Source organism: Cherax quadricarinatus, chromosome 40, assembly GCF_038502225.1.
Source record: "Cherax quadricarinatus isolate ZL_2023a chromosome 40, ASM3850222v1, whole genome shotgun sequence".
Taxonomy (NCBI): Eukaryota; Metazoa; Arthropoda; class Malacostraca; order Decapoda; family Parastacidae; genus Cherax; species Cherax quadricarinatus.
Genome location: NC_091331.1, coordinates 11905057 through 11921769, shown reverse-complemented (window position 1 = coordinate 11921769; position 16713 = coordinate 11905057). Strand labels below are relative to the sequence as shown.

The 16713-nt window shown below is 45.8% G+C and overlaps 1 protein-coding gene across 1 annotated transcript in view; it reads right to left on the bottom strand.

Annotated features, from left to right (window-relative positions):
* The window catches only part of LOC138853799 (mucin-22-like), a 276359-nt gene extending 262388 nt beyond the window's left edge, over positions 1–13971 (bottom strand). Inside the window, exon 1 of the mRNA XM_070092708.1 lies at positions 13846–13971. Coding sequence (XP_069948809.1) covers positions 13846–13857 — 12 coding nt within the window. The 5' untranslated portion in view covers positions 13858–13971. The remainder of the gene's footprint in view (positions 1–13845) is intronic.
* Between the last annotated feature and the right edge of the window lie 2742 nt (positions 13972–16713).

Below are 16713 nucleotides of genomic sequence, written 5' to 3'. Positions count from 1 at the left end.
CACTCCACGACAGGTATTGTACAGTTACTGATAGTCACTCCATGACAGGTATTGTACAGTTACTGATGGTCACTCCATGACAGGTATTGTACAGTTACTGATAGTCACTCCATGACAGGTATTGTACAGTTACTGATGGTCACTCCATGACAGGTATTGTACAGTTACTGATGGTCACTCCACGACAGGTATTGTACAGTTACTGATGGTCACTCCATGACAGGTATTGTACAGTTACTGATGGTCACTCCATGACAGGTATTGTACAGTTACTGATGGTCACTCCATGACAGGTATTGTACAGTTACTGATAGTCACTCCATGACAGGTATTGTACAGTTACTGATGGTCACTCCACGACAGGTATTGTACAGTTGCTGATGGTCACTCCACGACAGGTATTGTACAGTTACTGATAGTCACTCCACGACAGGTATTGTACAGTTGCTGATGGTCACTCCATGACAGGTATTGTACAGTTACTGATGGTCACTCCATGACAGGTATTGTACAGTTACTGATGGTCACTCCATGACAGGTATTGTACAGTTACTGATGGTCACTCCACGACAGGTATTGTACAGTTACTGATGGTCACTCCATGACAGGTATTGTACAGTTACTGATGGTCACTCCACGACAGGTATTGTACAGTTACTGATGGTCACTCCATGACAGGTATTGTACAGTTACTGATGGTCACTCCACGACAGGTATTGTACAGTTACTGATGGTCACTCCATGACAGGTATTGTACAGTTACTGATGGTCACTCCACGACAGGTATTGTACAGTTACTGATGGTCACTCCATGACAGGTATTGTACAGTTACTGATGGTCACTCCATGACAGGTATTGTACAGTTACTGATGGTCACTCCATGACAGGTATTGTACAGTTACTGATAGTCACTCCATGACAGGTATTGTACAGTTACTGATGGTCACTCCATGACAGGTATTGTACAGTTACTGATGGTCACTCCATGACAGGTATTGTACAGTTACTGATAGTCACTCCATGACAGGTATTGTACAGTTACTGATGGTCACTCCATGACAGGTATTATTAGATGTCGTTGCGCTAACATGTGCTGCGGTTTCTAATTAATAAATGTTATTAGTCTCTCTCTGTCTTAGCAATGGCGAGAGTCATACAGTAGCCACAACTGAGGTTGTCTGAGTCATACAGTAGCCACAACTGAGGTTGTCTGAGTCATACAGTAGCCACAACTGAGGTTGTCTGAGTCATACAGTAGCCACAACTGAGGTTGTCTGTGTCATACAGTAGCCACAACTGAGGTTGTCTGAGTCATACAGTAGCCACAACTGAGGTTGTCTGAGTCATACAGTAGCCACAACTGAGGTTGTCTGAGTCATACAGTAGCCACAACTGAGGTTGTCTGAGTCATACAGTAGCCACAACTGAGGTTGTCTGAGTCATACAGTAGCCACAACTGAGGTTGTCTGAGTCATACAGTAGCCACAACTGAGGTTGTCTGAGTCATACAGTAGCCACAACTGAGGTTGTCTGAGTCATACAGTAGCCACAACTGAGGTTGTCTGAGTCATACAGTAGCCACAACTGAGGTTGTCTGAGTCATACAGTAGCCACAACTGAGGATGTCTGAGTCATACAGTAGCCACAACTGAGGTTCTCTGAGTCATACAGTAGCCACAACTGAGGTTGTCTGAGTCATACAGTAGCCACAACTGAGGTTGTCTGAGTCATACAGTAGCCACAACTGAGGTTGTCTGAGTCATACTGTAGCCACAACTGAGGTTGTCTGAGTCATAGTCATGAGTAGCCACAACTGAGGTTGTCTGAGTCATACAGTAGCCACAACTGAGGTTGTCTGAGTCATACAGTAGCCACAACTGAGGTTGTCTGAGTCATACAGTAGCCACAACTGAGGTTGTCTGAGTCATACAGTAGCCACAACTGAGGTTGTCTGAGTCATACAGTAGCCACAACTGAGGTTGTCTGAGTCATACAGTAGCCACAACTGAGGTTGTCTGAGTCATACAGTAGCCACAACTGAGGTTGTCTGAGTCATACTGTAGCCACAACTGAGGTTGTCTGAGTCATACAGTAGCCACAACTGAGGTTGTCTGAGTCATACAGTAGCCACAACTGAGGTTGTCTGAGTCATACAGTAGCCACAACTGAGGTTGTCTGAGTCATACAGTAGCCACAACTGAGGTTGTCTGAGTCATACAGTAGCCACAACTGAGGTTGTCTGAGTCATGCAGTAGCCACAACTGAGGCTGTCTGAGTCATACTGTAGCCACAACTGAGGTTGTCTGAGTCATACAGTAGCCACAACTGAGGTTGTCTGAGTCATACAGTAGCCACAACTGAGGTTGTCTGAGTCATACAGTAGCCACAACTGAGGTTGTCTGAGTCACACAGTAGCCACAACTGAGGTTGTCTGAGTCATACAGTAGCCACAACTGAGGTTGTCTGAGTCATGCAGTAGCCACAACTGAGGTTGTCTGAGTCATACAGTAGCCACAACTGAGGTTGTCTGAGTCATACAGTAGCCACAACTGAGGTTGTCTGAGTCATACAGTAGCCACAACTGAGGTTGTCTGAGTCATACAGTAGCCACAACTGAGGTTGTCTGAGTCATACAGTAGCCACAACTGAGGTTGTCTGAGTCATACAGTACCACAACTGAGGATGTCTGAGTCATACAGTACCACAGCTGAGATCGTCTGAGTCATACAGTACCACAATTGAGGTCGTCTGAGTCATACAGTACCACAAATGAGGTCGTCTGAGTCATACAGTACCACAACTGAGGTCGTCTGAGTCATACAGAACCACAACTGAGGTCGTCTGAGTCATACAGTACCACAACTGAGGTCGTCTGAGTCATACAGTACCACAACTGAGGTTGTCTGAGTCATACAGTACCACAACTGAGGTCGTCTGAGTCATACAGTACCACAACTGAGGTCGTCTGAGTCATACAGTACCACAACTGAGGTCGTCTGAGTCATACAGTACCACAACTGAGGTTGTCTGAGTCATACAGTACCACAACTGAGGTCGTCTGAGTCATACAGTACCACAACTGAGGTCGTCTGAGTCATACAGTACCACAACTGAGGTCGTCTGAGTCATACAGTACCACAACTGAGGTTGTCTGAGTCATACAGTACCACAACTGAGGTCGTCTGAGTCATACAGTACCACAACTGAGGTCGTCTGAGTCATACAGTACCACAACTGAGGTCGTCTGAGTCATACAATAATGGTCAAATTTTTCCTTAAGAATCACTGAGCCTCGACCTGGCTTTTATTTACCTCCAGTCAACACTATAGTGCTGGTCAACACCACAGTCAACACTATAGTGCTGGTCAACACCTCAGTCAACACTATAGTGCTGGTCAACACCACAGTCAACACTATAGTGCTGGTCAACACCTCAGTCAACACTATAGTGCTGGTCAACACCTCAGTCAACACTATAGTGCTGGTCAACACCACAGTCAACACTATAGTGCTGGTCAACACCACAGTCAACACTATAGTGCTGGTCAACACCACAGTCAACACTATAGTGCTGGTCAACACCACAGTCAACACTATAGTGCTGGTCAACACCACAGTCAACACTATAGTGCTGGTCAACACCACAGTCAACACTATAGTGCTGGTCAACACCTCAGTCAACACTATAGTGCTGGTCAACACCACAGTCAACACTATAGTGCTGGTCAACACCACAGTCAACACTATAGTGCTGGTCAACACCTCAGTCAACACTATAGTGCTCGTCAACACCACAGTCAACACTATAGTGCTGGTCAACACCACAGTCAACACTATAGTGCTGGTCAACACCACAGCCAACATTATAGTGTTGGTCAGCACCACAATCAACATTATAGTGCTGGTCAACACCACAGTCAACACTATAGTGCTGGTCAACACCACAGCCAACATTATAGTGTTGGTCAGCACCACAATCAACATTATAGTGCTGGTCAACACCACAGTCAACACTATAGTGCTGGTCAACACCACAGCCAACATTATAGTGTTGGTCAGCACCACAATCAACATTATAGTGCTGGTCAACACCACAGTCAACACTATAGTGCTGGTCAACACCACAGCCAACATTATAGTGTTGGTCAGCACCACAGTCAACACTATAGTGCTGGTCAACACCACAGTCAACATTATAATGCTGGTCAACACCACAATCAACATTATAGTGCTGGTCAACACCACAGTCAACATTATAGTGCTGGTCAACACCACAATCAACACTATAATGCTGGTCAACACCACAGTCAACATTATAGTGCTGGTCAACACCACAGTCAACATTATAGTGCTGGTCAACACCACAATCAACACTATAATGCTGGTCAACACCACAGTCAACATTATAGTGCTGGTCAACACCACAGTCAACATTATAGTGCTGGTCAACACCACAGTCAACATTATAATGCTGGTCAACACCACAGTCAACATTATAGTGCTGGTCAACACCACAGTCAACATTATAGTGCTGGTCAACACCACAGTCAACATTATAGTGCTGGTCAACACCACAGTCAACATTATAGTGCTGGTCAACACCACAATCAACACTATAATGCTGGTCAACACCACAGTCAACATTATAGTGCTGGTCAACTCCACAGTCAACATTATAGTGCTGGTCAACACCACAGTCAACACTATAGTGCTGGTCAACACCACAGTCAACACTATAGTGCTGGTCAACACCACAGTCAACACCACAGTCAACATTATAGTGCTGGTCAACACCACAGTCAACACTATAGTGCTGGTCAACACCACAGCCAACATTATAGTGCTGGTCAACACCACAGTCAACATTATAGTGCTGGTCAACACCACAGTCAACATTATAGTGCTGGTCAACACCACAGTCAATATTATAGTGCTCGTCAACACCACAGTCAACATTATAGTGCTGGTCAACACCACAGTCAACATTATAGTGCTGGTCAACACCACAGTCAACATTATAGTGCTGGTCAACACCACAGTCAACATTATAGTGCTGGTCAACACCACAGTCAACATTATAGTGCTGGTCAACACCACAGTCAACATTATAGTGCTGGTCAACACCACAGTCAACACTATAGTGCTGGTCAACACCACAGCCAACATTATAGTGCTGGTCAACACCACAGCCAACATTATAGTGCTGGTCAACACCACAGTCAACATTATAGTGCTGGTCAACACCACAGTCAACATTATAGTGCTGGTCAACACCACAGCCAACATTATAGTGCTGGTCAACACCACAGTCAACATTATAGTGCTGGTCAACACCACAGCCAACATTATAGTGCTGGTCAACACCACAGCCAACATTATAGTGCTGGTCAACACCACAGTCAACATTATAGTGCTGGTCAACACCACAGTCAACACTATAGTGCTGGTCAACACCACAGCCAACATTATAGTGCTGGTCAACACCACAGCCAACATTATAGTGCTGGTCAACACCACAGTCAACATTATAGTGCTGGTCAACACCACAGTCAACACTATAGTGCTGGTCAACACCACAGTCAACATTATAGTGCTGGTCAACACCACAGTCAACATTATAGTGCTGGTCAACACCACAGTCAACACTATAGTGCTGGTCAACACCACAGTCAACACTATAGTGCTGGTCAACACCACAGCCAACATTATAGTGCTGGTCAACACCACAGTCAACATTATAGTGCTGGTCAACACCACAGTCAACACTATAGTGCTGGTCAACACCACAGTCAACATTATAGTGCTGGTCAACACCACAGTCAACATTATAGTGCTGGTCAACACCACAGTCAACACTATAGTGCTGGTCAACACCACAGTCAACACTATAGTGCTGGTCAACACCACAGTCAACATTATAGTGCTGGTCAACACCACAGTCAACATTATAGTGCTGGTCAACACCACAGTCAACATTATAGTGCTGGTCAACACCACAGTCAACATTATAGTGCTGGTCAACACCACAGTCAACACTATAGTGCTGGTCAACACCACAGTCAACATTATAATGCTGGTCAACACCACAGTCAACACTATAGTGCTGGTCAACACCACAGTCAACACTATAGTGCTGGTCAACACCACAGTCAACATTATAGTGCTGGTTAACACGACAGTCAACACTATAGTGCTGGTCAACACCACAGTCAACATTATAGTGCTAGTCAACACCACAGTCAACACTATAGTGCTGGTCAACACCACAGTCAACACTATAGTGCTGGTCAACACCACAATCAACACTATAGTGCTGGTCAACACCACAGTCAACACTATAGTGCTGGTCAACACCACAGTCAACACTATAGTGCTGGTCAACACCACAGTCAACATTATAGTGCTGGTCAACACCACAGCCAACACTATAGTGCTGGTCAACACCACAGTCAACACTATAGTGCTGGTCAACACCACAGTCAACACCACAGTCAACATTATAGTGCTGGTCAACACCACAGTCAACACTATAGTGCTGGTCAACACCACAATCAACACTATAGTGCTGGTCAACACCACAGCCAACACTATAGTGCTGGTGAACACCACAGTCAACACTATAGTGCTGGTCAACACCACAGACAACACCACAGTCAACACTATAGTGCTGGTCAACACCACAGTCAACACCACAGTCAACACTATAGTGCTGGTCAACACCACAGTCAACACTATAGTGCTGGTTAACACCACAGTCAACACCACAATCAACACCACAGTCAACACTATAGTGCTGGTCAACACCACAGCCAACACTATAGTGCTGGTCAACACCACAGCCAACACTATAGTGCTGGTCAACACCACAGCCAACATTATAGTGCTGGTCAACACCACAGCCAACATTATAGTGCTGGTCAACACCACAGCCAAGACTATAGTGCTGGTCAACACCACAGCCACCACTATAGTGCTGGTCAACACCACAGCCAACATTATAGTGCTGGTCAACACCACAGCCAACATTATAGTGCTGGTCAACACCACAGCCAACATTATAGTGCTGGTCAACACCACAGCCAACATTATAGTGCTGGTCAACACCACAGTCAACATTATAGTGCTGGTCAACACCACAGCCAACATTATAGTGCTGGTCAACACCACAGTCAACATTATAGTGCTGGTCAACACCACAGCCAACATTATAGTGCTGGTCAACACCACAGCCAAGACTATAGTGCTGGTCAACACCACAGCCACCACTATAGTGCTGGTCAACACCACAGTCAACATTATAGTGCTGGTCAACACCACAGTCAACACTATAGTGCTGGTCAACACCACAGCCACCACTATAGTGCTGGTCAACACCACAGTCAACATTATAGTGCTGGTCAACACCACAGTCAACACTATAGTGCTGGTCAACACCACAGCCACCACTATAGTGCTGGTCAACACCACAGTCAACTCTATAAAGCTGGTCAACACTTTGTTTTGTGTTCTTCCCTGAAGTGCTGTGTTCAGTGCACTGAGAAGCACACGCCAATGTTCTTGTCACATTTCTCACCACAATTCAAGTAAAAATATTCTATGAACTTGAATTGAATTAATATAAAAAATTACGAAATTCCTGGAGGACACGTCGTCAGGAGAGAGAACATCTCATAGTGTCACACTGCAGTGCTCGTGCACATGAAGGATGAGTACATCTAGTGCACAGTAATGTGTTGTCACAGTAATGTGTTGTCACAGTAATGTGTTGTCACAGTAATGTGTTGTCACAGTAATGTGTTGTCCACAATAATGTATTGTGGATGTAACAGTGTCAATCGTGAATATAAAATTTAAGTTATGCTTAACATTATCTAGGTATAGGTAGCAAAGTGAACGGAATGACAAGTGTCATAGCTAGAACTATTTAGTAGTGTAGTATGGTGTTATAATTACTGAAGTGGCGTCTATAACGAACTTGTCAGGTGTCACCTTGAGTCTCCTCGTCCAGTTATGATCGCCACATTCCATAAAACAAGATGAATTATACGTTGTTGAAAGTAAAAAAAATAGCTTATAGTTATCTTAAGAAACAGTCTTATAAAGACAAGCTCCAGGAACTCCAGAAAATGGGGATAAGAAATTTAATTGAGACCTTTAAGATCTTACACTAATATGAGAGACAATGACGAAGAGCTGGCTGAAGAACAAAAGCGGTTCAACGATGCGTAGCAATGGCATGAACTTCGGAGCAAGAAGAGCAACACAAATGTGAGCAACGTTGTTTCTTCGGAGAGTCACATAACAATAGAACAGACTGCTCACTGCAGCTGTAAGTTCAGAAAAAAATAGATCTTTAAGAACCAGTTTGTCAGGAATTTCATAAATATTAGATTCAACTAGATATAAGGCAGGAGGTAGTTGAAGTTATTGTGACTCTGATGGTGATTCAAGAACCACCCAAGATGAGTAGTGAGCCATGTTGTGGTCACCATAACTGATGGTGATTCTAGAACCACCCAGGATGACCAGTGAACCATGTTGTGGTCACCATAACTGATGGTGATTCAAGAACCACCCAGGATGACCAGTGAACCATGTTGTGGTCACCATAACTGATGGTGATTCAAGAACCACCCAGGATGACCAGTGAACCATGTTGTGGTCACCATAACTGATGGTGATTCAAGAACCACCCAGGATGACCAGTGAACCATGTTGTGGTCACCATAGTTGATGGTGATTCAAGAACCACCCAGGATGACCAGTTACCTTGGCTCAACAAGGGCGTAGTAGTAGTAGAGTGAAATAAGTAGAAGCCGTATTTAGCCTTCCTTGCTATGTAGCCTCGATATAAAGTCTACTGTCTATATCATGTACGCTCTCACCGGTGGCCCGGTGGTCTGGTGGCTAAAGCTCCCGCTTCACACACGGAGGGCCCTGGTTCGATTCCCGGCGGGTGGAAATTCCGACACGTTTCCTTACACCTGTTGTCCTGTTCACCTAGCAGCAAATAGGTACCTGGGTGTTAGTCGACTGGTGTGGGTCGCATCCTGGGGGACAAGATTAAGGACCCCAATGGAAATAAGTTAGACAGTCCTCGATGACGCACTGACTTTCTTGGGTTATCCTGGGTGGCTAACCCTCCGGGGTTAAAAATCCGAACGAAATCTTATCTTATCTCTCTCTCTCTCTCTTTCTCTAGGTATCACTACCTTCGTGGGATCACGTGTGGTGCTGGAATCTATACACATTACGGTCTTCTCTCATCAGTATTTCAATGCACGACTTTCTGGTAGGCTGGGAGGGAGAGAGGGAGGAGGGAGAGAGGGAGGAGGGAGAGAGGGAGGAGGGAGAGAGGGAGGAGGGAGAGAGGGAGGAGGGAGAGAGGGAGGAGGGAGAGAGGGAGGGAGGCGGGAGAGAGGAAGGGGGACGGGAGAAGGATGATGATGCCCAGGAAAATATAAGAGAAGAAAAATATCGCTAAAAGAAGGAGAAATTTTAAAAAAGAATGAGAAAACGGAACAAGAACTAGGAAACATACAGTAAGAGATAATGAGGGTGAAACTTCAGGGAAATGACAGGGAAAAAAGCATTGTAGAAAGGCAGTAAAAAAAGGAAGGAAAGCTAGATTATTATTTCAGTTCCTGTGATCAATATTTGAGGTGTTGACGAGGATGATGATGGCGACCTTGATGGTGAGGTAGGAAGCACAACAGGCGAAGAAATAATATTTGGAGATATAGGGGGAAGAAGAGAGAGAGAGAGAGAGAGAGAGAGAGAGAGAGAGAGAGAGAGAGAGAGAGAGAGAGAGAGAGAGAGAGAGAGAGAGAGAGAGAGAGAGAGAGAGAGAGAGAGAGAGAGAGAGAGAGAGAGAGAGAGAGAGAGAGAGAGAGAGAGAGAGAGAGAGGAAGATGAGGGTTATCTTTAACTTACAAACTAAGGTTACGTCACCACAAGTGTCTCTCACAGGTGTGTCCCACTCCCACCCACAAGTGTCTTTCACAGGTGTGTCCCACTCCCACCCACAAGTGTCTCTCACAGGTGTGTCCCACTCCCACCCACAAGTGTCTCTCACAGGTGTGTCCCACTCCCACCCACAAGTGTCTCTCACAGGTGTGTCCCACTCCCACCCACAAGTGTCTTTCACAGGTGTGTCCCACTCCCACCCACAAGTGTCTCTCACAGGTGTGTCCCACTCCCATCCACAAGTGTCTCTCACAGGTGTGTCCCACTCCCACCCACAAGTGTCTCTCACAGGTGTGTCCCACTCCCACCCACAAGTGTCTTTCACAGGTGTGTCCCACTCCCACCCACAAGTGTCTCTCACAGGTGTGTCCCACTCCCACCCACAAGTGTCTCTCACAGGTGTGTCCCACTCCCACCCACAAGTGTCTCTCACAGGTGTGTCCCACTCCCACCCACAAGTGTCTCTCACAGGTGTGTCCCACTCCCACCCACAAGTGTCTCTCACAGGTGTGTCCCACTCCCACCCACAAGTGTCTTTCACAGGTGTGTCCCACTCCCATCCACAAGTGTCTTTCACAGGTGTGTCCCACTCCCACCCACAAGTGTCTTTCACAGGTGTGTCCCACTCCCACCCACAAGTGTCTCTCACAGGTGTGTCCCACTCCCACCCACAAGTGTCTCTCACAGGTGTGTCCCACTCCCACCCACAAGTGTCTCTCACAGGTGTGTCCCACTCCCACCCACAAGTGTCTTTCACAGGTGTGTCCCACTCCCATCCACAAGTGTCTTTCACAGGTGTGTCCCACTCCCACCCACAAGTGTCTCTCACAGGTGTGTCCCACTCCCACCCACAAGTGTCTCTCACAGGTGTGTCCCACTCCCTCCCACAAGTGTCTCTCACAGGTGTGTCCCACTCCCACCCACAAGTGTCTTTCACAGGTGTGTCCCACTCCCACCCACAAGTGTCTCTCACAGGGGTGTCCCACTCCCACCCACAAGTGTCTTTCACAGGTGTGTCCCACTCCCACCCACAAGTGTCTTTCACAGGTGTGTCCCACTCCCACCCACAAGTGTCTCTCACAGGTGTGTCCCACTCCCTCCCACAAGTGTCTTTCACAGGTGTGTCCCACTCCCACCCACAAGTGTCTTTCACAGGTGTGTCCCACTCCCACCCACAAGTGTCTCTCACAGGTGTGTCCCACTCCCACCCACAAGTGTCTCTCACAGGTGTGTCCCACTCCCTCCCACAAGTGTCTCTCACAGGTGTGTCCCACTCCCACCCACAAGTGTCTTTCACAGGTGTGTCCCACTCCCACCCACAAGTGTCTCTCACAGTGTGTGTCCCACTCCCACCCACAAGTGTCTTTCACAGGTGTGTCCCACTCCCACCCACAAGTGTCTCTCACAGGTGTGTCCCACTCCCATCCACAAGTGTCTCTCACAGGTGTGTCCCACTCCCACCCACAAGTGTCTCTCACAGGTGTGTCCCACTCCCACCCACAAGTGTCTTTCACAGGTGTGTCCCACTCCCATCCACAAGTGTCTCTCACAGGTGTGTCCCACTCCCACCCACAAGTGTCTCTCACAGGTGTGTCCCACTCCCACCCACAAGTGTCTTTCACAGGTGTGTCCCACTCCCACCCACAAGTGTCTCTCACAGGTGTGTCCCACTCCCACCCACAAGTGTCTCTCACAGGTGTGTCCCACTCCCACCCACAAGTGTCTTTCACAGGTGTGTCCCACTCCCATCCACAAGTGTCTCTCACAGGTGTGTCCCACTCCCACCCACAAGTGTCTCTCACAGGTGTGTCCCACTCCCACCCACAAGTGTCTTTCACAGGTGTGTCCCACTCCCACCCACAAGTGTCTCTCACAGGTGTGTCCCACTCCCACCCACAAGTGTCTCTCACAGGTGTGTCCCACTCCCACCCACAAGTGTCTTTCACAGGTGTGTCCCACTCCCATCCACAAGTGTCTCTCACAGGTGTGTCCCACTCCCACCCACAAGTGTCTCTCACAGGTGTGTCCCACTCCCACCCACAAGTGTCTCTCACAGGTGTGTCCCACTCCCACCCACAAGTGTCTCTCACAGGTGTGTCCCACTCCCATCCACAAGTGTCTCTCACAGGTGTGTCCCACTCCCTCCCACAAGTGTCTCTCACAGGTGTGTCCCACTCCCACAGGTGTCTTCCAGACTTTGTTTAATCATTTGCGTTTTTCCTTTGCGTCGTGTTATTGTTTATGGTTGAGGGTGTAAGGTGAGGCAGGTGTACACTGTGTGTGTGAGGCAGGTGTACACTGTGTGTGTGAGGCAGGTGTACACTGTGTGTGTGAGGCAGGTGTACACTGTGTGTGTGAGGCAGGTGTACACTGTGTGTGTGAGGCAGGTGTACACTGTGTGTGTGAGGCAGGTGTACACTGTGTGTGTGAGGCAGGTGTACACTGTGTGTGTGAGGCAGGTGTACACTGTGTGTGTGAGGCAGGTGTACACTGTGTGTGTGAGGCAGGTGTACACTGTGTGTGTGAGGCAGGTGTACACTGTGTGTGTGAGGCAGGTGTACACTGTGTGTGTGAGGCAGGTGTACACTGTGTGTGTGAGGCAGGTGTACACTGTGTGTGTGAGGCAGGTGTACACTGTGTGTGTGAGGCATGTGTACACTGTGTGTGTGAGGCAGGTGTACACTGTGTGTGTGTCAGGGGATGAGGGAGGTCCCCTGTGAGGTGTACCTGAAGGGTTTATACAGCTAAGATTTTTAAAACCATACTGAGGGGCCATAGTTCGATGCCCGGCACGGGAGGAAACGTTGGGTATGTTTCCTTAAGACACCTTTTGTCCCTGTTCACCTAGCAGTAAGTAAGTACCTGGGTGTTAGTCGATTGGTGTGGGTCGCATCCCGGGTGTTGGGAGTAAAATACCATAGACAGGGCTGACCTTTGAAATGGGTTAATTTAAGATAACTCGTAGCCTCTAAATTGAACTGTGTCGAAAAAAAGGTTGTGTTGCCAGAAAATAACATTAAATTTTTATTAAGTTGGGTTAAAATACATAAAAAAGGTACCTTTTTTATGAGTTAAACTTGCAAGTTTATATGGAGTAAAAAAATGTCCAGATTTAAAACTATTCAACTATCAAGAAAAAATCAGGGAAGAATGTGTTGGTTTACGTCTGTTTGTCTTTATTAGTTTACCAGTTATGGTGTATGATGTATTAAATGTTGTGGGCAAATATGAGAGGTAAAGGTAACACCGTCAGTGTCTATCAACACCAGCAAGTGTAACTTTCTTGACCAAGAATTCACACTTACACGTGATTTACACTTTCATACATAGTTAGCACTTCTGAGTAGTTTGTGTACACAATTACCTTGTGTGTACACAGACACACCTTGTATGTACAAACACACCTTTGTATACTGAAATTTAATAATACCTTTTCTTCAATGGCATAAACAATGCATATATATATATATATATATATATATATATATATATATATATATATATATATATATATATATATATATATATATATATATATATATATATATATATATATATATATATATATATATATATATATATATATATAAGTAAAAAACTGTTTCAAGTCCCGCTAATAATTTTGTACTGTTAAGTAATTAATTAGAGCAGGTGATTTCAACGCCTGGTAAACAATGATCAGCTGACTGCCTCACCAAACAGCTGACCGGAAATTCTTGTTCTGTGAGTTCATCTTCTAACAGCTCTTTCAAAACTGGTTTTTCACCTTCATGGCAATATTTCCCTCTGGTTGCCACACTGAAACACACGCTGCTAACTGAGGCAAAACAACGACACTTGCAACAAATTCACTCGCAATGTTTTTGTTTTTACTTACCAATTCCTTCATTTTATAAACCCACGGAGACGCTGTGTAATCAATGTATATATGGCAGGAAGAGCAGCACCAGACACACCGAGGTGTTACACTAGCAAGCAACACTACTGCAGTGTTGAAGATGCAACCCAGACTTCCTTAAGTACACTCACCACCTTATGAGTTGCCAACTATTAATGTTAAAAATATTATGATGTTAACACAACACCATCTTCTCTCCACTCAGTGATTACCTTTCTTTAGTATATTTATTCGTATAACAGAAGGCACATTGTCATAATAATATTGGCAGGTTAAATGGCAAATGAAAATTAAGATGTATGGTGGTTACATACGGATAACTTAGAGTAAGCGTAGCATCATGTCTGGCCAGTGAACCTCGTGTCGTGTTTCCCAGGAAACATCCGCTGCCGCTCTCACTCACTTAGCTCAAATACTTGTTTATTTTTTATCCTTGATGTGCATTTATATTAAAAACAGAAACAAATTCAAAGTGATGGGTGATATATGAGTCACGTTATCAGGTAAGACAGTGAAGGAAATGAGTTATTGATAATATTAGTTACTGCAAGTTGCCACACAGTGTGTTGTAACCTCACTTGTTACTGTACATGTTAGTGGTTTACCCACAAGTTATATTGGATAAACACCATCAAGCAACACTGTGGCGGCACTGTGACAGGGACACTGTGGCGGCACTGTGCCAGGGACACTGTGGCGGCACTGTGCCAGGGACACTGTGGCGGCACTGTGCCAGGGACACTGGCGGCACTGTGACAGGGACACTGTGGCGGCACTGTGCCAGGGACACTGTGGCGGCACTGTGCCAGGGACACTGGCGGCACTGTGACAGGGACACTGTGGCGGCACTGTGCCAGGGACACTGTGGCGGCACTGTGCCAGGGACACTGGCGGCACTGTGCCAGGGACACTGTGGCGGCACTGTGCCAGGGACACGGCAAACGCTGCCTTAACTCGCTGGTTTAGTGGCTTATATATCTGGAAAAAATTCACCTCATCTATAAACCTGACTTTTGGTAAGGCGACAAAGCTATGTGAGGTCAGGTCAAAAATAATTTGATGTGTGTTTAAAAATATGGTGAGCACTCCGTATCCCGGCTTATATACATAGCGTGAGTATATATACATAGCATGTGTATATATACATAGCATGTGTATATATACATAGCATGTGTATATATACATAGCATGAGTATATATACATAGCATGTGTATATATACATAGCATGTGTATATATACATAGCATGAGTATATATACATAGCATGTGTATATATACATAGCATGTGTATATATACATAGCATGTGTATATATACATAGCATGAGTATATATACATAGCATGTGTATATATACATAGCATGTGTATATATACATAGCATGTGTATATATACATAGCATGTGTATATATACGTAGCATGAGTAAAGGGCAGGAAGACGTAAGCTCAGGGGAGACTGGTGACAGCATCAGGCTGAAGCTCACTTTCTCGTATACTGAAACTGAGCCTTGATTGTTAGTAATGTACACTACCACTTTCTAAACATTCTATATGAATGTTGGAGATTATCACTGAGATAACGACGCCCACATTCTATTTTTCTAAGGAAAGTATATATCAGTGAAATTATACATAATATAACTTGGAAAAATGATTTTTGGTCACAGGAAAAGACTGATCATTCTGTTGTTGCATCAGTCTTTATTTTCCGAGAAATTTCGTTTCCTTAACAGGGAATGTTATGAAGAATGAATCAACATTAAAGTTCAACATTTAAGTTTTAACATAATTGAAATTACAAGTTAAGAGCTGTTGTTCTTCTTCAGGTCATTCAACGTTCAGTCTTGTCTAATATCTACCACCGTCCCCCAGGATGACGCTCACAAGTCAGTTAACACCTAGGTACGTTGTTACTGCTAGGTGAACAGAGGCAACATGTGCCAGGAAACAGGATTCACCCCTCAACCCGCCCCAGGATCGAATCCCGGTCATTCAGTTGTGAGTCAGTGGCGCTTCCAATAACCCTCGAACAGCTACAGATACTTTATTTATTGATGAAATCTTGTGAATAAACGCTGTGTGTTTATAGAGGATCTACTAAAAATAAGCAGAATAAACCTTTAAACTACATAGCTGGTTAGCAAAGAAATGACTCGACTTGACGTGATAAATCTTTACAAAAAAATTCCATGTGAGTTCTGGATGGAGCGATTTCCAGGTGATGACCCAGAGTTCAGTGCTGAGTCACACTCTTCAGCACCCTGTCAGAAGCCAGAGTTCAGTGCTGAGTCACACTCTTCAGCATCCTGTCAGAAGCCAGAGTTCAGTGCTGAGTCACACTCTTCAGCATCCTGTCAGAAGCCAGAGTTCAGTGCTGAGTCACACTCTTCAGCATCCTGTCAGAAGCCAGAGTTCAGTGCTGAGTCACACTCTTCAGCACCCTGTCAGAAGCCAGAGTTCAGTGCTGAGTCACACTCTTCAGCACCCTGTCAGAAGCCAGAGTTCAGTGCTGAGTCACACTCTTCAGCACCCTGTCAGAAGCCAGAGTTCGGTGCTGAGTCACCCTCTTCAGCACCCTGTCAGAAGCCGAGTTCAGTGCTGAGTCACCCTCTACAGCACCCTGTCAGAAGCCAGAGTTCAGTGCTGAGTCACCCTCTTCAGCACCCTGTCAGAAGCCGAGTTCAGTGCTGAGTCACCCTCTTCAGCACCCTGTCAGAAGCCAGAGTTCAGTGCTGAGTCACCCTCTTCAGCACCCTGTCAGAAGCCAGAGTTCAGTGCTGAGTCACCCTCTTCAGCACCCTGTCAGAAGCCAGAGTTCAGTGCTGAGTCACCCTCTTCAGCACCCTGTCA